Raw genomic sequence first — 25,565 nt, forward strand, 5'->3', positions numbered from 1 at the left:
ATCACTTGACGCGTTAAAAGGCCCTGGTTCGGACAAACTGCCCCCGGTATTCATTCAGCGCTGCGCGGAGGTACTTGCATTACCGGTATGCCACATTTTCAACCTGTCGTTATCAGAAGGTATATTTCCGGAGGCATGGAAAATGTCTACTGTCACGCCCATTCACAAAGCCGGAAGTGCTCATAACGTCACTAACTACCGACCAATCTCGATTCTCTGTTGTCTCGCCAAAACGCTCGAGCTTCTAATTCACGATAAATTCTACGCAGCCGCTAAGCCCACAATATCCCAACACCAACACGGCTTTGTAAAAAATCGTTCTACTGCTACGAACCTCAAGGCATACGCATGTTTTCTTAACGCTAGTTTGGACAAACGCTGTGAAGTGGACAGTATCTACGTAGACTTTGCCAAAGCCTTCGATAAGGTACCCCACGAGCTGACGTTGAAAAAGCTTGAGAAGCTGGGCTTCCCAAACTGGCTTATTTTGTGGTTGCGCTCCTACCTACGGGACAGATCCGCTTTCGTGAAATATAAATCCGTAAAGTCAGGCCGGTTTCCGACACCATCTGGTACGCTCTCAAAACGCTTTACTGCTCTATTGTCAAAACGCTTTACTGTCAGCTCTATTGTCAAAACGCTTTACTGCTCTATTGTCCGAAGTGTCCCCGAATACGCTGTTCAAATTTGGGCTCCTTACCACGAAACCCAAATTGCTCGCACGACGACTACCTTGGAACGACCCACAAAGATTACCGCCGTATGACCAGCGATGCCGTTTAATAAAACTGGAACCCTTGCATCAAAGACGGGCATACTTACAACGAATGTTTGCCTTCGACGTGGTACGCAACCATATTGACTACCCGGACCTACTGCAACAGGTGAACTTCAATGCGCCAGCGCGTCGATCTCGCCAACGCTTTTTATTCCGGACTACTACGCACCGGACTGTATTCGGACAAAATGACCCACTGGAAAGATGTTTTGCCCTACTAAATAATATAAATGTGTTTGATTTCAATGTAACTAGACATCGTTTTAAAAAAAGTGTTGCTCCAATGTCGATGGCGCCGCGTGCGCTTAAAATGTTGGAACTCGGAAATTAGCTCGATGGACATGTTTTAACGTGAAACACCTCATATTCTGAATGTATCTTGTAGGATTTTTTCTAACCTTTCAAATACTGTCTTAGAATTGAAATCGGTGGTTGCCAACTTTTCCAAAAAAGCGTTTACTGATCATATTCAGAATAATGGCGATTTCAAGATGGCGGTTAAAATTTTCAACACTTCATACGAGAGCCCTAGATGTTTCCTGTATAATAACGCACTGTTTGTGGAGGGGTTTTGCAGCAAAATTTGGAAACATAGCTCGATAAAATATTCAATTCTCATTTTTTTTAAAACTTGTCCACCGCTTGGCGAATGGGGGGTCCAACAACAGGTACTAATTCAAGTTCACTTATTACTTTTTACTCCGTTTGATCGAACTAATACAAATAAATCATTTTTTTAAAACCTCCTGTCACTTTCCTGGTTTTTCTGGTTTCAGCGAGAATGCTCTTATTTAATTTTCCGTTTTTATTTGTTGAAAATTTTTCTATCCTTTGGACTTTCAATGATCTAAAGTGGGTATCAAGCCTAATGCTATCATCAACTGCAGACTTTCAAAAGATGGGAAGTTTTATGGGGAAAACTTTTGCCAAAGACCGTATGGCTCTGAAAAACGTGATTTTAAGTTATTCGTGATTTATTGTGGAATAAAAAGTAGCATTTTTTATTTTCTTACACTCAAATGTTTATTCGCCGTATCTTTTAGTATTATTAACTGAATTATACCTTATTTAAAAAAAGTTAAAACAAAAAGAGTAATTATAATCAAGATCTGATAGATAATTAATAAAATAAACAGTACTAAGATTCTAAGTAATATTTCGGTGCCAGTTTTGTAAATCTGCGCGTCGCGTCCTTCGAAACTGTCGTTTATTTAAAACTCTATTTCTTCATTCAAGTAAAAACGCTTGCCAGATAGCATTATTGCTGAACGGAGACACATAAAATAGACGCTCGGGGTTAAATCTAACAAATATTTGAAATTATCAGTCGTACCGCGAGCACAATGAGCGGGAGTGTTGTCTTGGTGAAAAAGCACTTTTTTCATCGCCATACTAATGACCATCCTTTTGGCTTGATTTGAACGTTTAATCGATCGTTAATGTACAATGATATTATTTATGGATTGTTTTACTATGCTGATGGTAGTTGATGAATTTTATGCTTTGTGGATCCCAAAAACTACCGACTGATTGTTGCGTTTTTTTTTGGGGCTCGGATGACTTTTATAATCTTCCTAGAGTAGCTTTTTCGAGTTTTGGGGGGAACATTTTTTCCGGTTTGTCGACCTGCGGAATCAATGCCACATTTTCCATCGTAATACGGGCTGGCTTCTCCATTTGCAAATATAATGAGAAATCTGACATTACTTAACCAAAGTTTTAACTCACAAGCTGATTTTGATAAAGTGTACTATCGATGTGTTTATAGAACTGTTTGATAAAAACTTTTGTTTAAGCTTAATGATACAAACATTATGATTTGCACAATTTTCAGCAACTTTTTGCATGAATCAGCAATTTATTATATCATTGTTTTAGCTAAAAATCACTTAGCAATCTTTATATATTTTTGCAAGTAATCTAAATTTTTTTAGTATTGTTCAAAGGTATTTTACAGTTACCAGTGTTTGGAAGCCATAGTTGTTATTTACGAAGGTTGTCGAATCGCAAATATCTTCGCAAAATATAATAACTAATGACAAATATATAAATTTTATTTTATTCAAATCAAAAAAAGGAATCACAAAATCTTAACTCTTTGTTTAAATTCAACACGCTTTTTACACTCATCGGTTATTATTTCCGTTAATTTAAAATCAGGAAAAATCAGTGTAATCAGCAACGGCTTCCTAGTCGGCGCGCCGGCATTTGGATCGGATTAGATTGGATTCGGATTGGATTTTGATTAGATTTCGGATTTGATTAAACTGGATTTGGTTTTAATTGGATTTGGATTTTAGTTGGGTTTGGATTGGAATTTGATTGGGTTTGAATTGGATTTGGATTGGAATTGGTTTGGTTTTGGATTTGATTTGGATTGGATTTGGAATGGATTTGGATTTGGATTGGATTTGGATTGGATCTGGATTGGATTGGATTTGGATTGGATTGGATTTGGATTGGATTTGGATTGGATTTGGATTGGATTTGGATTGGATTTGGGTTGGATTTGGATTGGATTTGGATTGGATTTGGATTGGATTTGGATTGGATTTGGATTGGATTTGGATTGGATTTGGATTGGATTTGGATTGGATTTGGATTGGATTTGGATTGGATTTGGATTGGATTTGGATTGGATTTGGATTGGGTTTGGATTGGATTTGGATTGGATTTGGATTGGATTTGGATTGGATTTGGATTGGATTTGGATTGGATTTGGATTGGATTTGGATTGGATTTGGATTGGATTTGGGTTGGATTTGGATTGGATTTGGATTGGATTTGGATTGGATTTGGATTGGATTTGGATTGGATTTGGATTGGATTTGGATTGAATTTGGATTGAATTTGGATTGGATTTGGATTGGAATTGGATTGGATTTGGATTTGATTTGTATTAAATTCAAATTTTATGTTCGATTCATAAATTCAAAAATTTTAAATTCAAAATTCAAAATTCAAAATTTAAAATTCAAATTTTGAACTTCAAAATTCAAAACTCAAAATTCAAATTGTGAAAATTGAAATTTAAAATTCAGAATTATAAATTAGGAATTTAGAGTTCAACATTTAAAACTGAAAGTTCAAAGTTTGAATATCTAAATTCATATGCGAAAATAGTTTAAACTAGCATATACGGCCTTATTAGTAGTAATTTGTTCATTTAAATTTGTTGAAGAAAATCCATGCCATTCGTCACTGCCTCTAAATCATTTCATCTGCTTGTTCTTTGTTTTGTATGATAGTTTGATATGTTTTTTGGAACCGGTTCACAAAATGCGCTGAACGAACCAGACGTTGCGGTTTTAATTAGTGTTTTCATGTAGCAAACTGAAAACGAATGCTTCATTATATTATTCCATTTTGCTGTTGTAATTTCAAATTTAATTTACCTGCTTTCAACAAAATTAGACGAGACATTCATGAGAAGATTATTTTTCCAAGCTCTTTTCAATAGAAAATTTGTCTCAAAAACGGTCTTCGTTCGTCGAATGTTTTTGTTTTTGCAAAATGTCCCACCTTTTCCGACGGGATTACGTTTGGTGACGAACTTTAATAGAAATAAAACCAAGGATCTGTGTCGGTTTTTACCATAAAGAACAACTCGTTAGAGTGGATGCTGTGGCAGCTAAAATAGCTTGCCAGTAGGATGCTGGCAATGTGTGGAACAACCAACCAAAACCGACTTTATTATCTTGCAAGAGTAGTAAATTTTTCATTATCCGATGGGGGAAACTCAACCGTACTTTTTCCTGCATCCGAAGCGGTTTCCTTGCTATAAAACTGTGGCAGCCACTTATGTCGACTTATCGTCAACTTAATTTGGCACAGCAAACCTGCAAATTGCTGTACACCTTTATTAAGTCCTCCGGCATCCTGAAAGTTTCGAAGCGCCTTGAAGTCTGGTCTGATGACGGTCTGATTACCCGAGCTCAGGCCCTGGGATGTCTGACATAATTAATTAATAAATTACCGAGGGTCGAGTTTTACTGTCCCAGTCTGCAAACTATTTCTGGGCAGAAGCTCCGCACTGCGCTCGTTTTGTTTGCATTGCCTTACCGTCATCGTTGTCTGGTTTGGTCCGCAGTCAAAGTCTGGGTGCTGTTACAGCTTCAAAATTTATTAATATTAAGATGTCATAACTCGGTTTGTATACCGGACGGAATAAAATCAAATTTATTTTCCCTTCAGGTTCATCCGTTTGCCGTTTCACAGGAAGATATCCCGAGTTAAGTGTTTTACCTTGCCTTGCCTTGTTCCGTACGAGACAACGGTAATGGTTCCTCGAGGAACGTCTGTGTAAATTTGACCGTTTCAGCAAGATATGAACAGTTCCGGATATTTGTTTTTGGTTACCACTGCTGCTGCTGCCACCGACGGCGACGCACGGTAAGCAGCGCCGCTATCGTGAATCTGAAACCCGGGAATGCTTGTCGAAAACAAACCAACTCGTTGCAATTAGAAAACCGGCTACCGGGCGCAAACATTCGTTCGTACCAAGGAACGAACGAGGCTGCTGAACTGAAGGAGGATGTCGAGCTTGTATGTTAAAGCACACTGACTGTGTAGTCTAAGCTGACAAATGTTACTCTATGTTGCGTAATTACTAGTTTGAATATATGTTTCACATTGTGAGTCAAATGTTTATTAATCTTGAAGAATATTCCAGTGGAGGCGCATGGTCTACCATGCATAGGATGGTAGTTTATTAACCAGCACTTGCTTTCAGCATACCTTTAGAATTCTGCAGTAACATGCGATTCCATTTATGAGAGCGTTCTACCGCGCCAGTGTACGAACATTGTGTTGGACTCGGTCCGGTTGTTAACTTCCATTTTACTCACTGCATTGCATGCTTCCGTTACGGGCAGCGTCGGTATCTGTCTACCAGTTCTGGTTTGCTATCCGACCTAGGAACGGATCCTCGGAGCGTGAATGCGTTGTGTTTGCATGCGCGAGAGACAACTGACATCAGGTCGCTGGCAGTTTGTGCAATATACCATGGCGGTTGACCATTGTTGGCAGAATGATAACAGACATTATGAATGTAAACATTGTAATGCTTTCTAACTGTTTCAGTATGAGTGTATAAGTGTGATGGTAAGTTAATGGGAACAATGCGCCACGACGACTGCCGTGGTTTCACGAACCGAATCCGGATGCTCTTCTTACCCGCTGCCCGGGAGTAAACTACAGGATTATTGGTGTTCGTTCGTGGTTTAAGCTCGACTACCCATTTGAGCAAAGATCCAGTTGAAATATGAATGCCATAAGCAAACATAAATCCACAGTTGCTTGCTTCCTCTTGCTTTGGCTGATGACTAAAACAACTCACATCATCTAACGCCGGCACTCTGTACAGGACAAGATTCGTGAACCGTATTTTCAAATTCATCTTTAAATTGTTTAATTTTAAACATGCTATACTAGAACATTCATTTTGCTTCGTTTTTCAAACAAGTAAGTGCAACTTGTACTGCAAATCGAGAATGTTTTTCATTGAATACCGGTTTGAATTATTGCTCTTCCCGCCTCGAAAGCACCGTTTTCAGCGTAGAGCACCCCCTACCCAGCATGTAGGTTTTTCCATATTTCATAGCATGCGCACAACGGCAGAGACAGTAAATTGTGCTTTTGTTATGGGAAGTTTTGCTTCCATTTCACAGCAAACATGATCAGAGCCGTAAAAGTCTGAACTGAGCTGTGGTTTTATCAATTTTCGTCAGTTCCGTTTTTAATTAATACCTTTCGTAGGTTAGAAGTCGAGTCTCGTTAAATTAGTTAATTTCATTTATTTCTTTACGAAAGGTGTTGAAAAGTTAAGCAAAGCATTCAAATTGACTTTAAGAATGTTGCCATTTTAGTTCCATTATCGGCAGGTCTATCGTCAATATTTGGTCAATTAAAAAGAAAGCAAGAGAGCTTGTGAAATTGTACTTATTTCATTTACTTCTGTCAAAAAAACTTCAAAGAAAATATACTTCATTACAAGGTCGTTTCAAATACGTTTTAATTTCTGATGCAATCAAACTCACATTCTGATGGGTATGACGTTTCTTTTTACGATAGACATTGCTTCTGTTCTATGGCAAAATGTTTTGTAGCTCACTTACTATACGCTTCCTTTTCTATTACTTGATCCTTAAGCATGGTATTTTGTGAATAAAAAAATCAAACTAAGTTAACATCGAACGACGGTTTGATTATGGACGTCGGAAAGTGATGCTTCGTCTTAGAGGAATTCAAAATCCGGATCTGGTGTTATTAAAATATTCTAACTAATGGGAAGAGGGGGAACGATGGGTGACACTACATTCGCCCCCACTTTGAAATGATGTGACTCTTTTTGTTGAGAAATCCTACTAATCTTGAGGCATAATTCTAGAGCACTCGAGAATGGGCTAATTCTCATCTACTTGACTCTACGGTCGTTTTCCTGTTTTTTTTCTTGGTTAGTTGAAAAATGTTGCTGCTGAAGTGTTATTTTTTTTCATTCGTGTTGTTTTTTTTTGACGTAGAATACGTCTTACGGCAACAATTACAGGGTCCCAATTTCAAAACCGAAAACATCGAGAGAGTCACAAAAATTGTCCAATTTCAACCGTTTTAAACCCAGTCAGTTTCTAACCGATTTCTGTCATTTTTGCAGTAATCGATTGGAAAACCATTTAAGCACCCGTCCAAATGCAGAAAATTGTAATCTGATTGTTCAAACTATTTTAATATTGAAAACTGTTGAACATTGTCGAAACGCAAGTGTCGACTTTTGATTGGTCGCTTGCTGGCTTTCCCTAAAAAGGACGACAGAATGGAGTACCTAGTTAGCCGGGAATGCACTCTCCGGGCTATATAAGAGACTGTTTCTCCTCAAGCAAATCAGTTTACTAGCAGCAGGCAACAGCAGAGGACATCAACACCGATGGCAATAGGCGGAGTGGATCAGCATCGGGCAACAGCGGCGGTGGTAGTGGTTAGCTGCAGTTCCTACCTCTTTTAGTTCGGCTTCCCTTCGATCTGAGTTGGACCCCACCAGCGGTAATCCAATTCAGATATCGTTGGGTAAATACAACCTGAAACTGAAAGAGACTCGCACCGTCAGGTGGTTTGAGAAGCCACCATCATCCAGCGTATGTATATAGGGTGTGTGCACATAACGTGTGTGAATCACGGTGTCTCTGGTAGAAGAAACTTATCCGAAAAAAATTAGTATCGCTCTTATACTCATCATTCGAAAGCTCAATGTGTCCCCTTTAATATGCTACTAAAATTGAAATGTTCCATCGGCGGGTTCAGAACAATTTTTTTTCAGACATTTTTTTTGTAATTGAAGTGGAATGGGAACTATGTATACTTATCAAGGGATTAAGGTGCTGGGGGGCCCGATCAGATAGTGTTGAAACCAAGTTTTGTTTTTTTTTTTCATATAATGAAACAATATTTGGCATAATCTTAGATTTTTTGAAAAGGGTAAAGTGGGGTAAAAAAGATTAGAAAATTTTGAGTCCAAAAACTGCTGAAAAGACAAAAAAAGCTATAACTTTTTGTACGCTTAATCGATTTTCTGATAACTGATATGGTAATTCTATCCTATAAAAATATATAATGTCGGTTGTTGAAAGTTGCTGTCGAGGTTTCATATTTAGATATTTACATTTTTCTTCAAAAACATGGTGATTTTTGGAGTTTTTTTTTGTCATCGAAACTAGGTCTTACAATTAAACAATACGTTTTATAAATCAACTCAAGAGCATTTATTGGACGTATTCAAAAAGTGCACCGTTTAAAAAAATCGATTTTTTCACAACAAGGTTTAGGCCATCATTTCGTTACTAAAACGGCGCATTTTTTAATAACATCAAATGAAAGCTCTTGAGTTGCTCTACAAAACGCGTAGCTTAGATACAGGGTCCAGTTTTGTTGACAAGCAAAAAAGAGCTGTAATAATCACTATTTTGAAGAAAAATGCAAATATCCTATAATGAAACCACGACAGCAACATTCAACAACCGGCATTTTATATTTTTTATAGGACGGAATGTCGATTTTTGAAGAAATCAATCAAATCAATCATCAATCAAAATCATCAATCAATATCAATGTTATCAAACTTACAACATTTTATTTGTTTTCAGCTGATTTTCGACTCCAAATTTTCAAGGGTCTTTTCACCCCACTTAACCCTTCTCAAAAAATCTGATATTATGTAAAGCTGTGTTTTGTTATATAAATAAAAATAACCCTGAATTTTTCAGTACGACTAGACAACTCTGATAACTTTTTGTATTTCTGAAACATACTATTTATTTCCATTTCACTAGTTTTTCAATTACAAATATAAGTTCAAAAACAAATTGTTCTAGACCCCCCGATAGAACATTTCAATTTTGGTAGGATGTTAAAGGGGACAGCTCAAGCTTTCGCATGACGAGTGTTAGAGCGATACTAATTTTTTTGGATAAGTTCTTCAACCAGAGACACCGTGGAATATCTGTAGCGTATGTCCCTAATATATAAGGCGTGCGGCTAGCGTGCCTGGTTTGCTATATAGCGTGTGCATGTCTAGCGTGTCTGTGCATGTCTATAGCTTGTGTTGCTTGCTATATAGCGTACGTGGCTTGCTATATAGCGTGTGTGGCTTGCTATATAACGTGCGGCTAGCGTGTGTGGCTAGCAGTATAGCGATTGAAATTTTCATATATACATAATTGCTAATAAATCACCTCATGTAGAATTTAATTATCACTGTAAATCATCCAACTAAATAACAAATTTGCCATGTTGAAAAAATATTCACTTGTCAATAAATGGCACTGACAAACACAATTAACCTCAAAGTTTATCTGAAGAATTTCTGAGCTAGTGAGCCTGAATCACATAATTTTTCGCGAAAGTCTTACTAATTGCAGCAATCAGTTGTAAAATTATCTACGCTATCGTAAAATGCAGAAAATTGTTATTTGTACTGTTATATCATAGATGGAGAATGCACTATTTGTCCTTGTCTATAGCCTCTTCGTAGCCACTGCCTAAATTAAGATATCTTAGTGCAACTTGATACAAAAGACAGCCACAAAACAATTCAATTTCATTCAACGGCAGCAAGTGAAACCGCGGTGCCGGCTACAGAGGTAAACGTCATCTGGAGCAAATAGACTTTTAAATTAATTAACCCCAATTGAGTGTTTTCCCAAACCTATTCCAAGAAAGACACTGACATAAGACAGGCTGTCGTATTCTACGTTACCTCTGCGGTCGTGTCTTATAAACAACCTCTTCAACTTTTTTATCACTCTGATTATATAGGATGCTACTAGTTGAATTTTATCCGATTTACAACAAAATCTTTCCCATTCTCAACACATTGTGGGTAACAATTACATCTTTAGTGGGAAGATTCCATTATTGTTTCCGCTATCAATCCGGACCAAAAACAAATATTTTTTTCTATTCTTCTCGTTGTACTAAGAACTGTCATGCATTTTTAATTTTTAACGTTAAGGAGTAAACATAGCGATGAAACTAGAAAGTTAAATTAACTGAAAAATATAGTAGTAGAAACAAAGGGAATGCGAAAAAACTTGATATAATGCCAGACCTCGTGACGTGAGATGTATTTCTAAGACATTTGGCATCGAAAAACAAAAAAAAATAAACAAATATCGATTTCGACAATTCCGTGAACTGCTGTAACCTGTGCATTTTTTCATCGATCAAAATGTGTAAATGCATAGGTTTCCGACTCGTGTAAGAACCTTTAAGGCAAATTTAAATTCAATATGACGACTACCAACTTTCATGTTTGCACAAAAAGACTCTATTTTTCCCCATTCCAATGAACGATAGTTGCGCAAAACAACCCGTTAAATGTTCATTGGTTACAACCAAAAATGCTGTTATCGAAAAAATAAGCTAAAACATGCTATAACTTTGTAAGGAAAAGTCCTGGAGATGTGTGGCCTTCAACAAAAACGGGTGTTTTGTATGTCCAAATTCTTCTCTAGCATAACGTTTTCTTGTAAAATGTAACTGACAAAAGTTAAGTGCAAAAAATTAACTTATAGGTAACTTTTACAGAAAAAACTCTGTAACTTTGTACCGAAAAAGATAGGATTTTCATTTGTTCGGCAAAGTTTCATAGTTTTGCACGTTTGCCGAATAAACCTTTCCTCTATCTCTTAACACAAAAAAGTTAGTATTTTTGATATATGAAAACCTACTGTAACATATGCTCGCCGTACTCTAATATGGGTGAATTGGGAAGGAACCTAGAGGAGTTCAGCTTAACTTCAAGAAATAGTATTGACATCATGATTCCACTTGCCCCTTTTTAACCTATACGTTGTTGAAGTTATCGAAAAAATAAGCTAAAATATGATATAACTTTGTAAGGAAACTTCCAGGAGTTTTTTGGGCTTTGTCAAAAATGTGTGTATTATATGTCCTAACAATTCCTCCGAACAACACTTTCGTGTAAAATGCAACTAACAGAAGTTAAGTACGAAAAACTAACTTTCAAGTAAGTTCCATGTAATATACTCTATAACTTTGTACCCAATAAAGATAGGATTTTTATTTATTTAACAAAGTTTCATATTTTTGAGTTTCCTACAATTTTGCTAATTAACTATTCTTCTATCTCTCAACACAAAAAAGTGATTTTTTTATTTTTATAATAGTAAACTTTTCATATTTTTTGACAATTTGGGATAATGCGGGTCATTCATGCAAATAATTGTTTCAAGCTAGGATGAAGGTTAAAGGTGCTATGGAATTAAGTTCCACTTTATGCATGCGGTTGCTGAGTAATAAGAGTTTGTATGTCATTTTTCGATGTAAAAACTGAATTCTCTCCGCGGGGATAGGGTTAGGCTGTCGCGTGTTGCATAATGCAGTTGTGCGGCTGGAGGGCTGACATGAGAATCAAGTTTGAAATGCTGTTGAAAAGTCGAACTAACCGATTTTACTAAGGCGTTTCAACATTTTGAATGGAGTGTAATGTGTGATTTTCTAAAACGAATTCAGAATTTTCAGTAGAACACGCCGACCTTTAGATTGAAATCCAATTAGTTTTGTATGTACCGCTGTTTATGCATAGTAATTTCGAGTAATCACACCACTGTGCATCTGTAACGGATTTTGCCCACATTTGCAATTCGATAAAATAGTTTACTCGACAAACAAGTTATTGGTTGGAAGATGCTGGGCATCAATCTTCCCCGGAATCGGGAATAGTCTTCTTCTGCCGTATTTAAAGTTGTCAGCTCAACATGAGTTAGAATAGCAGCAATTAAGGGCTCGTGTTTTGTTCCCGGTTTCACCAGATGAGCAGTTCCACAAAAAATATCCCAGTTTTATTTGTTTTTAATTGTCATTTTTGATTTGGTTGAAACTTTGCATAGACGTTTTTATTGTTTTAAGTTTTGGAACACGACTAATTTTTGAGAAGCTGTTTAAAAATATTATTTTGGGAAGGTATTGTAATAACAAACGGTTCGTTTGATCGGTGTGACGTCTTTGGCAAAGTTGCAGATAATAATTATGTCTTTCCGAAAAAATGTACACTCTTAAAAAAATGCTTTTTTCTTTGAAAAAAAGTTAAAGGAAAAATTAAAAATTAATAATCTAAAACAGCTAATTTCATAAAAATTTGATTTATTTTTATAAAAACTACAAAAGATTAAACAATGAAGATGTCCGATCGTGGAGAAGTCAAGAATGTACAATGTACTATTGAAAAATGTAGAACTGAGTTTCAACCAATCAGAGCTGAAACAAGGCCTTTTTCCTCAGCACAGCCGACGCTAAAGCATACAAAATCAACTCTCAGTAGTCACGTATAAAAGCTAGCATGCAAAAATGTAGTCTTCATCATAGAATCTATTACATCAGCAAGAGCACGGTTGAATTTTATTAGAAAATTGCTTGACCAACAACCGGCAGAGCAGCAGCTCATTTTAGCGCAGCAAGGCTGAGCCGTAGGGCGTCTCACAATAACATTTTGTCAGATAGTCTGGGGGCTTTGGTTATGGTTTAGCAAAAAAACTTTTGTATGGCGACAACTCTGGAAAATGTTTAGTCTGAACTTGAAAATCCTGTAAAGCCGAACCAAATATATTTTTGCGCGCCCTTCGGAGTCCGCTCTAAGAGAAAAACAAATGTTGCGGCTTGTTGTGGCTTTAATATCATTGTTACACAATTTTTAGCTCTTTTGAAATTTCTTAATTTTGGTGTTTTCTGAAAATAAGCCTTTAAAAAGCGTACCGAACTTTACGCTAGCAACGATTCCATAGCACAGAAAGATGCGAAATTTTAAGGGGGAAAATCGAATAGCTCAATGACGATTCAAGATAGGATTATTGTGTCTTTTAGGAAATTTTTCCTCATAAAATTTCCCATATTTCTGTGATGAAGGATGCTTGCTAGCGTAAAGTTTGGTACGGTTTTTAAAGGTTTAATTTCAGAAAACACCAACATTAAGAATTTTCAGAAGAGCTAAGGAATTTGTAACAATGAAATTTGAGCCAAGCCGTAACATGTTTTTCTATCTCAGTTTAGACCCCGAAAGATGCGCAAAAAATATATTTGGGTTCGGTTTTACTGAATTTACAAATGATAAAAAAACTGGAAATAAAGAAACGTGAAAAATAAAAGTTGCTCATAAAACTCAAATTAGCACGTCGACTATATATTTTCCAGAGTTGTCGCAATACAAAACTTTTTTTTGTTACACCATAACCAATTCTTTTCCGGTTGAGCTCCCAGACTATCTGAAAAAGTGTTATTTTGGGATGCTCTACTGAGCAGGCGACTTATTCGATCGCAGCGTTTCACAGCAAACAGACCAACCGGCGGATCGTAGCACTGCACAGTATTGCTGAACATGTCCGTACATGCTAGTAATTTTGTCCGGATCTATCGTGTCACCTTTGCTTCCAACCATTTGGCCACTGCCAATAGCTGTGAATTTTTGCCGCTCGCACAAAAAATAATACACTTGATGCTTACTCCACATCTGAGTGAAACAAGAGTGGCGACAGGCGGTCGCATTAATTTTTTGATGTAAAATTTCAGGCTGTCGCAATTCTACGTTAATTTAACGGTCGTGTTTATATTTTTTTTATCCTGATTTCTCCATGATAGGACCGGTTTCATTGTTTAGGTAATTATTTGTAGTTTTTAGTAAAAAAAAAATCAGATTTTTAAAAAGTGAGCTTTTTAGTTTTTAAGTTTTCTTTTAATTTTTTTCAATTTTTTTGGAGTCTATGTTTTTTTCAGAAATAAAAAATACTATCCACAACTTTATCGAAGTCGTCACACCGATCAAACAAAACGTTTTGGCTTTTAAAAAATTTGTAACCATCAATACCATCCCGAAATAGCATTTTTCAATAGATTCTCTAAAACAAGTCATGTTCAAAAAATCAAACCAATAGCACAAAATGGCATCTTTTGCCTATAGAAACGTCTATGCCAACTCAAAAATGAGGATTTAAAAAAATATCAAAACTGGGACATATTTTGTGAAACTGCTCAGCAAAGGTAGCGATAGCAGCGTCATTGTTAGGTGCTTGCTTTTCTTTAGGCCGACAGAATGTTTTATCTAGTTAACCGGGAATGCACTCTTTGAGCTATATAAGAGCCTGCTTTTGCTCAAACCAATCAGTGTACTAATTTATGGCCACTAGGACGGTCCTAACTAAATAGCAGGTATATCCTATCCCTGTTGCAAGAGGATGATTTACTGGGAACTGAATCGGCTACCTGCAAGCGGAGATTTCGAATACCGAGCTACTTTCAATATCGGACGGACCAACAGAGTGAACAGCATCTCTCCTAGCGCTAGATTCTGGTCTGTGGGTAGTATCGTCGCCGTTTGTCAAGTTTTGTGGAAACTGAAACCAGCCGTCCTTTTAAGGACGACCACATATTTTCAATTAAAGTAGTAAAATGAGTTTACCGGAAGTAGTAACCGGAGTGCTATTAACTGCGTCATAGTAAGAAAATGCAACACCCGTGATTGGTTCACAGTATTTTTTTAAAACTAATAGAGAACCAACTGTCACAAAATTGACATATTGTCGCTTTCGTTCAAAACTTCCTATTTTAATTTATCCTATTTGGGTCTATTAATATTAATACTTTTGAAAACACGAGAAAGGTAAACCATGAATCATGCAATAAGTATCAAATTCTAGTACATGCGAAGAAATAATATCCTTTTTAGTAGTGAGGATAAATTGAAAAAAATTTACCTGCTGCACGCACAATCAAATGAATACTAAGAAACTAATTTCTCTTGATTGCAGACTGCCATTTGCTTGACATATGAGATGACTCTCGTTCTGATGTTGTCATCAGCTACTGAGTTGTCCATAACAGCTAGCAAATAGACAACCGAATATAACAAAACGCGCGAGTGGCAGAGAAAATCCTAACAATTTCACAATGAAATGACTTCACAATTTCTAACAACAATCTTTCTTTAACATGAGACAGGCTGTCGTAGCTCTACGCTAACTTTGCGGTCGTGTCTTACAAACAACTTTTTCAACTATTCAAGTAACAAATTTGTTACAAAAAGGTATATATTTTGTTATTGCTCTCAAAGTAAAAAGTAAAACTTTTGCTTGCAGTCAATCGGCATCGGATTCGAGCGAAAATATTCGTGGTACAGAGATGAACTGATGTAGCCGTGGGCAGGCAGCGAACCAGCATTGTTTTCTTTTTTAGAAACTGGGAAGAAAAAACCATAGACAAGTGTTTTCGCAGTACGAATATTGTTATTCGGGATCAGTACGCTTATGTATGGTCTCTTCCGTATACAATTGTGTAAACATCCTTAATATTGTGTAGAAACATGGCAGGTGTGGAGTAATCATATCAACTTTTGTATGTCAATGGTTTCAAATTTTTTCAGATTCGATTTGAAATATTTTTAGAACAAAAATAGAATAAGAAATATGCATCAAATTTTTGGATAAGTAGGATTTGTAGGTAGTAGGAGAACTGTTCCATTATATTCTCTCATTTATTTCAATAACCTCCCTCAGAAAGCAAAATCCACGCATTGCTCTATACGGCTACAAAAGGACTCGTTCAGCAGCCAAGCAATGTTTTTTTACTTTTTATTTTAATCACTCAACAAAACCACTCACTACACTAAAAATACTTTAATATTTAAAATGTTCACCTTAAATTTCCAAAAACTTGCTTCAATTAGCAGAAATATAATAAATCCTATTTTTAAGTGCATGTTCGCTGCGTTGAAGATAATCAAAAGTTGCCAAATCAGTTTCTGTTAATACGAAAAAATCATACTGAAAATGTTGAATCATTTCGACCTAATTGACATAAATCGACAGCACTGCAGTGGTTACCTAGGTTACCAATTTTGCACGTAAACAACTACAGCGGGTACCTAGGTAACCTACTACGACGGTTAGCGGCTACATGCTTTCATGAAAGTGTGATTCATTCATGATTAACAGTGTGATGATTATGGGAGCGTCGTGAGATGAATAATTGAGCAGTGATTCGAGTTTTGAGATGGATATGGAAGCGTTGTGAAAAATAGTTTGTTTTACAAAATTCTGGATAAATCTAGCTAAGTTTACTAAATTTCCAATGCTGGGTGATGCCATATAAGCATGTAGGCGTATTTTGTTTGCTTATTCAATGATGTCGTGAAAATTTGGTGTTTAATCCGTGAATTCTTCGTGAATTAAGCCGATATTCCGATGAGATGAATAATGGAACAAATACCCTAGTAGTAAACCATGCGTTCGTGTGCTCAAATTCTGTACACTAAACATTTTGGAATCCAAAATGTACAAGCAGGCGTGCCTGAAAAAAACGTATTCTTCCGTACATTCAAGCTCCAAATGTACCTGTTAATCTTTGGCTTGTCATGGAAAATTTTCATTAAAGAGAAGTGGTATCGAGAAAACGAAATGGATTTCTTCGAAAAAGACATTAATCCAACCAACTGCCCACAATTACGCCCAATTGAGGAATAATGGGCAATTGTAAAGCAGATGTTGACGAAGAGTGAGAACGTGACTCGGGATACGACAGAAATAAAAAGACGATGGAATAGAATGGATTCCAACTCTGTTCAAGTGTATAATCAAACTTTTTTCTCTATGTTTTGGTATGCAAAACCCATTATACTAGCATAATGTTTAAAAAGCGAAGCAAAGCCTTGGTACTACATTTCGATTCGGAACTCGACCTCCTGTTTACTGATACACAGACTTCGCAGCCAACTGTTTAGTGTACAGGACAATTGCGGGGCTAGCGCTACGATCCTACTGACACTAACAGTCTCTCTCAAGCTGAGACTTGAAGCTACGATAACTGGCTTGTTAGACTAGGATCGTATCTCTAGACCAGCTGGGAGCATAATGTTTACCGGTCATAAAATTGTCTTGAGTTTTTGTACTAGTTTAATATAATAACTAGATAATTGATGCTCTATGATTGCCGGTTTATTGCGAGGTTCTAGAAAACATTCGATTGACCAAAACTTTTGCTCAATAAAAATCAGCTAAAACCATCATGAACTAAGACACATACGAAACAGCTGGTTGGATTTTCACTCGGGTGGATTAAATTGTTCCATATTTTATTAGTTAGAATAGTAATGGCGAAAACTCCGACAAACACATTTATACTCTCCCATTAGACCAAACCTAATTAAGCCAAGCAAAAAATTAGTTCTCTTTCACAGATTAAGCTGTCGAAAATTGGTGTGAGTTCTAGCAAAGCTAACCGAAACCGATTCGGTTAGGTAGAAACGAACGTTTTTCGTTTTGTCTTTCGTGCTATGCTTTGTCCTTAATCAGAGCCCTCCCCGGCCAATTGTCCCAGATTCCGAATAAATCTACCGAATTAATCGTACAAACATTCGAAATCATTCGTCCAAATGAGGACCATAAAATGTGGTAACTGCTAACTTTCGTTTCGTATCTGCTTTTCACCTACGAAAACTAACTCTTTTCGTCTCTTTCTCTCTCTCCGCTTCCATTGCAGCTCACTACAACTACTGGGGTCTGATACTGGTGCTGTTCCCGATCCTGACACTGTTCGGAAATGTGCTAGTGATACTGGCGGTGTGCCGCGAACGGACTTTACAGACGGTCACCAACTACTTCATAGTGTCGCTGGCGTTGGCCGATCTGCTGGTTGCGGTCGTGGTGATGCCGTTTGCCGTCTATGTGCTGGTAAGTGGTGCTAATTTTTCCTGTAAATTATTTCTTCCCTCCCACAAACGCTGTCGGTCGTACTATTTATGGCCTCACAATCTGTGGGATCCCACTCGAACCCAACCCAGCCGAGATCGGGGGTAGATTCGGGTTGATGGATAAGTGGAGCATTCCGCTGCTGTGAGACGGAAAAACTATGTTTTTTTTCCTCTTCTAATCCCAACAACTAGCCCGGTGAATCGAGAGATTTTTTTGGTATATCCTTGGAAAAACGGTGCAGTCGTAGCAAATGGAACGAACGCAAAAAGGTTGGAATGCGGTTGGCAGCAGGAATGTTGATGTAATAAGAATGACTAGCGAAAAGGTTGAAGCGGGGGAAGCAGCCGACTTTTGTCAGAAGCTGCTCTCCCGCTAACATTTATCCGGTGAAGTATCACAAAAATGTGGCTTTCATTTTCTTTCCGAAACTGTGTAAGTTTACCATTCTCCCCATGGAAAAAGTTATGTTAGAAGGACTTATTTCTTTTCTGCTTGCAAAAATTCAAATTATTAAAATCAAATTTGGGCTTTCCTGGTGGCGGCTAGATGAGCGAATGCGCATTGTTTGCGGTGAAATTGGAGGGCAAGTTTTGAATACGTACCGTACATCTGAATTCACCCAACTGCATTCCACCCGCTTTTTACAACAATCCTGCATCTGTTCCTGCGTTAAATATTTGGAACTTTTCGGGAGCGTTCGGTTTTTCTTTTCGAATATCTGCTGCGGTTGTGGCGTAAGCAAACATGAATAATTTATAACGTCTGTTACGGAAACGCAGGCTATAACGTTGTAAATTTCATCTCAAGTGCCAAAAGTCACTTTGGGTCTTTTTTCTCTTTGACTTGCGGCTCAGGAATGCCCAACCGTACGACATCCCGTGTTTTGTCCGACGTCGACCGTAATTTGATTTTGTCGGAAGTATTGGTTTTTGGGCCTGTCTGCTTGTCGGACCGCCCGCAGTCATGATTCCAGAAGAGTTTATTTGATTTATGTTGTTTTCTTCCCGGCTGTCCCAGGTTCGGCTAGGCACCGGATGCATGCGAAAGTGGAAGTGGAAGCTGATTTACCGCACTAACGGCCTCATTGTAACTGCTCCGTAATTACAGCGAGGAACGTTCGCGTTATACGGAAGCCCGTTATGGCTGCTTATTGCCAGAAGTTTGCCGGAAGTTTTCATGAAGAGTGGCAATAAAGACCAATGATTGATGCACTTTTTTGGGTAAATGAAGGGCTAATTTTATGGTAACCTATATTTTTTTATGCTGGTCTAATGGGTTGATAGGTGCTAGGACTTGACATTAAAACTTTATCTGAATTGAATGCATGAAAGTTGCTTGGGAAAATTACATTACGAAGTAAGCATTAGTTTTGGTATTACTAACTTTCTTTTTATTTCACGGCGACAGACTAACTATGCTAGGCTACATAACAGCAAAGACGTTATTTTTGGGTAATTTTGTTTTGCTGATTTCGAAAATTAACGAAGTTTTTTTATATAGAACTACCGTAACATCCTTCAGGAAGCTCGGTTACACAGGGATGTAAAATGATAACCTAAAAACGGAAAAAGGGAAAAATATATCCAATTTCAAATGCTAATAAGTCGGTTAGTTAGTTTTCGAAGGATTTCCTCCATTTTTGCAGCAATCAACAGGAAAAATCATCTATGAGCAGTTCCACTAAAAATGTCCAAGTTTTGATATTTTTTTTAAATTGTCATTTTTGATTTGGCTGAAACTTCGTATAGACATTGCTATAGGCAAACGATGCCAATTTGAACTATTTTTTCCATGATCGGACCGGTTTTATTGTTTAAGTAATCTTTTGTAGTTTTAAAAAAATTAGATTTTTGAAAAATGAGCTTGTTATCTACAACTTTGTCGAAGACATCATATCGATCAAACAAACCGTTTCAACCCCTTAAAATATTTGTAATCATCAATACCTTACCATAATAACATTTTTCAATCGCTTCTCAAAAATAAGTCGTATTCCAAAAAATCAAACAAATAGCACAAAAAGGCATGTTTTGCCTGTAGTAACATCTATGCAGAGTTTCAGCCAAATCAGAAATGGTCGATTAAATTGGTAGCCCGTTTTTTGTGGAATTGTCCCTATGCATCCGCCCAAATGCAGAAATTTATAATTTGATTGTTCGAAATGAGTATTGCATTATTCAAAATTCTCAAGCCTTGTTGAAACTATTCAAACTCTGGTTGGTCGCTTAATGCTTGCTTTTCCTAGTACGGTCGACAGAATTATGCACCCAGTAAATCGAGAATGTAAAATTTGGGCTAAATAAGAGTCTGCTTCTGCTTAAATCAATCATATTATTAGTGGATGGCGACTAGGACAGTCCTAACTAAGCAGCAGCAACAGCGTGTATCAGCAGCAATAGTGGTAGCGCTAGTTGCCTAGGTGCAGCGGCACTTTCTCTTTATGTTGCCTTTATGCGGTGGCGGCAGCCAGCGTTGCAAATCCTCCAGTTTTTCCTGGATATCTCGAGCTATTTTTGGGCACATCAGTGAAACAGTTGCAGATTGAATATTTCCATTTTTTCCTAAATTGTTCCAGTTTTATCTAGCTTACTATTCGTCAGCACATGCATTGAATTTATTCCCTTTACACGTATGTTCTTTTCAGTATTAGGTATATTCATGCTCCTCGGTTGTTAATTTTGAATCGAACTCCACTCACATCTTAAAAATTGCCAGGCTTTTTATATTTCTCTTTTCTGATTAACATGCAATAATACGGTACAAGATATGGATATATTTTTTATTTACGCAAAATTTTTGAATCGAATTCCAACATATTTCCGTAAAAGCTTTAAAATTATATATTCTGCTTTCTCCTGTTTTTTTCAACTCCCAGATTTTCTAGAAAAAACGGTTGGCGTCGCTGACGGCATCCGTAGTAGCAAGGCCAGCTGCAGCGGTAGAGTAATATATGATTTAAGAGTATAATCTGAGACAACGTCTTTTAAATGCCGGTATGGGTTTTGCTGTGTTTGGTAAAAGTGATGACGGGTAGAAAGACCAAAAATAGAGACACAGAAGGTGTGCTTCATTAGGAGTATTCATAGTTTGCTGCCTGTACACTTTTTTGTGGGTTTTTCTCATGCTGCCTGTAAATTATTTTATTACTACTATCTCATACTACACCATACCCCCAAGAAAGAATAGTGTAACAGGGTGGAATAATTTTAAATGGTCCTTCCCCAATTGTCATGCACAATTTCGATTCTTTCCATTTTTTGTTTTTTTTTCTTCTCTTCTCTCTTTTTGTTTATGTTATGGCCATTTAAGATAGCCTGCGAAGTAATTCAAAATCTTAATAATTTTTTATAATGTACGTATATGACCCGTTTTGTAGATTTGTATACATAGGCACGTTTCATGCATCTTTTATAGTTATTTTTTACCAAATACGGGTTGAGCGCGAGTTAAATGAGCCAATTTGTTTGCTGGGTATTATTGTTTTTCCTGTAGGTTTATTTTTTGGTTCACGATTTTGTTTACATATTGATACAGGTTGATCTTCGAACGGTTCGAGATAGAATGAATCTAATGTTTTTTCTGTTTTCATTTTTCAAAAATACTAAGTTTTGTTCATGTTTTCTTGTCTTCTACGCTTCTGTTATACAAGTTGTTGTCTTGTGGATGGTTCCCTTTTTTTTAAATATCTGTGGGTGGATTGTATGAAAGTTCACAGTACTTGACCAAATCATTCCAAACTGATTGATGCTCTTTGCCGAATGACTAAAATCTTGAGTCATTTTCGAAGCCAGTTTTAAAATATTTCATATTATGCCTTCGGTTGCTCAAAAACGGCTTAGTCCCAGATGGTCGATTTTTGGTCAAACATTTTTTTCGAGATTCCCAATTTCCTGTACTCCCCCTTTTTGTAGTTTTCGAAGGTCGAAAAATCACAAATGTTAGCGCTTTGAGGCACCCTCAAATCTTGTTCGATTGAGCTGAAATTTTGCACAGATCATTTTTTGGGAATAGTTGTCCTCGAATATAACAAATATAGTGTATTGAAACTATTTCGACGGATACCGTGTAATACTTACTAGCAAGATTCAACAGTCGGTTTGCCCGGGACGTGTTTTCAAAAGTGCTTGTTAAAAATTTTGCGCATATTTCGCAGTTATTCCGTTGGCCATAGCTGGTTTATTATTGTGCTATCGCTGAATCATCGCCTATTGTGCTGCCGTGCGTCAATTCAGCTCTCTATCTCTACCCACAATAATGTCTGTTGATGAGCGCAATGCTAAACGTCTTAGGAGCAATACTTGTGGCGGCCAATAGTACGAACAATCCGACTGGAGTAACATTGGACGATGTAATTAATTTGCTGGTCTGGCGGTTCGATGAAACCAACGACAAAATTGATGTGATGAAGACGGAACTAAATGACAAACTCGATAAGATAAAAGAAATGTGCAAGAATTTAAAGCTGCTTGTACTGCTGAACTGAACGCCTTTGGTGATAAAATTGAAAATATTGACGCTCGTGTTGCGTTGGCTGCCGAAAGTGTCTGTCGCCTTGAAAACCGAACGGAACTTATCGCAGTTGGCATACCCTTTCTAGCCAGTGAGGATCTACAAGCACAAATTAAGTCTATGGCCAAAGCGATCGGGTTCGATGAAAATAAATTGTCTCATGTGAACTGCAAGCGGCTTCGTTCTAAGCCTCTGTCGGATGGTGATGCTTGCTTCATAGTTATGCAATTTTCGATGCCTAGTTTACGGGACGAGCTCTACGCTAAATACCACTTAAAACGAGATTTGTGCTTAAGACATATTGGAATAAACTCCGATAGACGAATTTACATAAACGAGAACCTCACAAGCCATGCAAGGATAACCAAACGGACTGCCCTGAGGATGCGTAAGGAGAAGACGTTGGCGATGGTGTCTACAAAGCTGGGTGTTGCATACGTGAAGAAATCTGTGAATGGACCATCGCTTGCAGTAACATCCGTCGAACAGTTAGCTCAGATTTGACTATACACTTTTTTGTTATGTGAAATTAATGATTGATAAACAAGAAGTATTTTGTACGAAGATTATATAGTGACAAAAGATAATTATAATGTGTGATATATTGATAACTAGAATAAAGCTGCCTTTTAAATTACGTTGCCTTCGCACAAAATGCAATGACTGATAGAGTTCCATCCACACTTCCACGCTGCCTAATACCGAAGATTGTTATGCAAACTGTTTTAACTATCGACAAATTCAAATGTGCCATGCGAATGTACAAAGCTTGTGTGCACGTAACTGCAGTAAATTAGAAGAAATAAGGTGTATGCTGAATGACTCAAAAGTGACTGTGGCTTGTTTTACTGAGTCCTGGTTAAGTGATTCAGTTACGGATAAAGCAATAGCGATACCAGGCTACCATGTAGTGAGAAACGATCGATTTTATAAGAGAGGAGGCGGCATTGTTATGTATGTGAAAGATAGTGTACGTTATAAGGTTTTGTACTCATTCCGCGTAACAGAAAACTCAAGTTTAATAACGGAGTGCTTAGCCCTTGAAATTAGCGTTGGAAGCGATTTGATTCATCTAATTGCTGTGTACAATCCACCGAACGCTGATTTATCTGAGTTTGTGCAGATTGAGCTTTCGGACTTGTTGCTAGCGTATGAAAACATTATACTAGTGGGAGACGTCAACACCGACATGCTACGAAAAAGTGATAAACGAGATACCTTAGAACACGTATTTGAAACTGCATCTCTGAGTATTGTTGGAACCGAACCGACGCATTTTCATAACGGTGGCAGTTCGTTGCTTGACATAATAGCAACAAACAGACTTGACAAAATGATTCGTTTCAATCAAATTTCTGTACCTGGTCTCTCCAAACACGACATGATCTTTTGCTCTTTCGATTATAATGTTGACACCCAACTGGTATGTATTATACCGCGATTACGTTAATTTCGATGGAATGGCGCTACAATCTGCGATGGCAAATATACCGTGGGAGCAATACTACCAAATGGACGACGTCAACCAGATAACGGAGTTCTTTAGTAGGGGTAAGCGGGGTAAGACCGCCCCCTCAAGCAATTCTGTTTATAGAAAAAAAAGTTGCGGCTGCAATTTCATTTTTTTTCGCTAAGAGGTTCTTCTATTCCATACCCGCATTTAAAAAATAAGAACTGAAATATTTTTGTTTATTTTCCAGATTTTTTTTAAATTTTTAAAATTCATTGAAAACGTGCAGATCTTTTTCATGCGGGGTAAGTCCGCCCACCAGCGGGGTAAGATCGCCCACCATTTTTTGAGGATAAACAATATTTTTAGGGCCGAAACGGTTGATTCTATCAGTATACTGTCTCTGACAAAGTTGTAGATGGTATTTTTTTTTCTTTTTAAATAAAATATACACTGTGAAAAATCTGAAAAATAAATTTTATTCTTAGTTTGAACTTATTTTGTTTTCTGATTATTCAAGTTCAAATCAATGTTTAGGTAACTTTTTTGGTTTTTAAAATAAATAGATTTTTCAAAACTGGGGTTTTTCAAGATATTGAATTCATAATATACCTATCTTTAAGCTAAAAATTAGAACTCATTAAACCTATCTGTATGATTCTTTTGAAGACTTGTATGTATAGAAAAATACTAATAATAATTATTTCTTTTATTTATATTTTCAATTTTCTATGTTTTTTTTGAAGAACAAAATTACCAACGCCTTATACACCAAATAAACCGTCAAAAAAAAAAAATCCTTCACAAAAATTTAGCTATTAACATTTCTATTACTCCATGATCCAACAACCATAAAATTTTAGCTTACCTTTTGTAGATTTTACAGGCAAAAACATGTTTTTTTCAAAAAAAATTGAAAAAAAATATATTTTTAATTCTATTTCTATATTTTTTCTTTAAATTTTTTTAGAGTGTGTACTTTTTTCGAAAGTAAAAAACTACTATTTTCAATTCTGCCGGAGACGTCATACCTATCAAACACACCGTCCTGGCTCTGAAATTATTTTGGTTCTTTAACACCATTTTCACACATGTTTACTTTTTTCAAAAATAAGTCTTGTTAAAATATATTACTAGAAAAGCTTCAACCAAATCGAAAATGGTCGATTAACATCGATGTCTTATGTGGCTTGAAGTTGCTTTACTGATCCTGTAAATATTCCCTTTGTAGTGTCGAGGCATTTGGGTCTTGAAGTAAAACAACAAGCAGTTGTATACGTGGCGGTTTCACCCCTTGTATAGTGGACAACTTTACCCCCAGTGGAACATTTTCATATTTGACCGAAAAAGTAGTCAAAATTACCAGATTACTCACGGCCTTCGATATTTCCGAAAGAAGATAGATTCAGGCAAGCGATTAAACGTATTTTCATGAACAAAACAATTGATTTTTAGACTGAAAAACCTTAAGTCCCGTTGCCGCAAAACAATAGCGCATTGACTGGTTGCCAGCTGAAAGGTTGTTTTTATTTATTTCTGCGACCGTTCGCGCACTATCAAAACAAAAAACGTGCAAAATGTT

The 25,565-nt window shown here is 36.9% G+C and overlaps 1 protein-coding gene across 3 annotated transcripts in view; it reads left to right on the forward strand.

Moving 5' to 3' along the window:
* The window catches only part of LOC129731693 (dopamine D2-like receptor), a 738,323-nt gene that overhangs the window by 145,160 nt on the left and 567,598 nt on the right, over positions 1–25,565 (forward strand). For all 3 annotated transcript variants that reach the window (XM_055691893.1, XM_055691894.1, XM_055691895.1), the window contains exon 3: positions 17,813–18,003. In XM_055691893.1, the coding sequence (XP_055547868.1) occupies positions 17,813–18,003 (191 nt within the window). The remainder of the gene's footprint in view (positions 1–17,812; positions 18,004–25,565) is intronic.

This window comes from Wyeomyia smithii, chromosome 3 (genome assembly GCF_029784165.1).
Source record: "Wyeomyia smithii strain HCP4-BCI-WySm-NY-G18 chromosome 3, ASM2978416v1, whole genome shotgun sequence".
Taxonomy (NCBI): Eukaryota; Metazoa; Arthropoda; class Insecta; order Diptera; family Culicidae; genus Wyeomyia; species Wyeomyia smithii.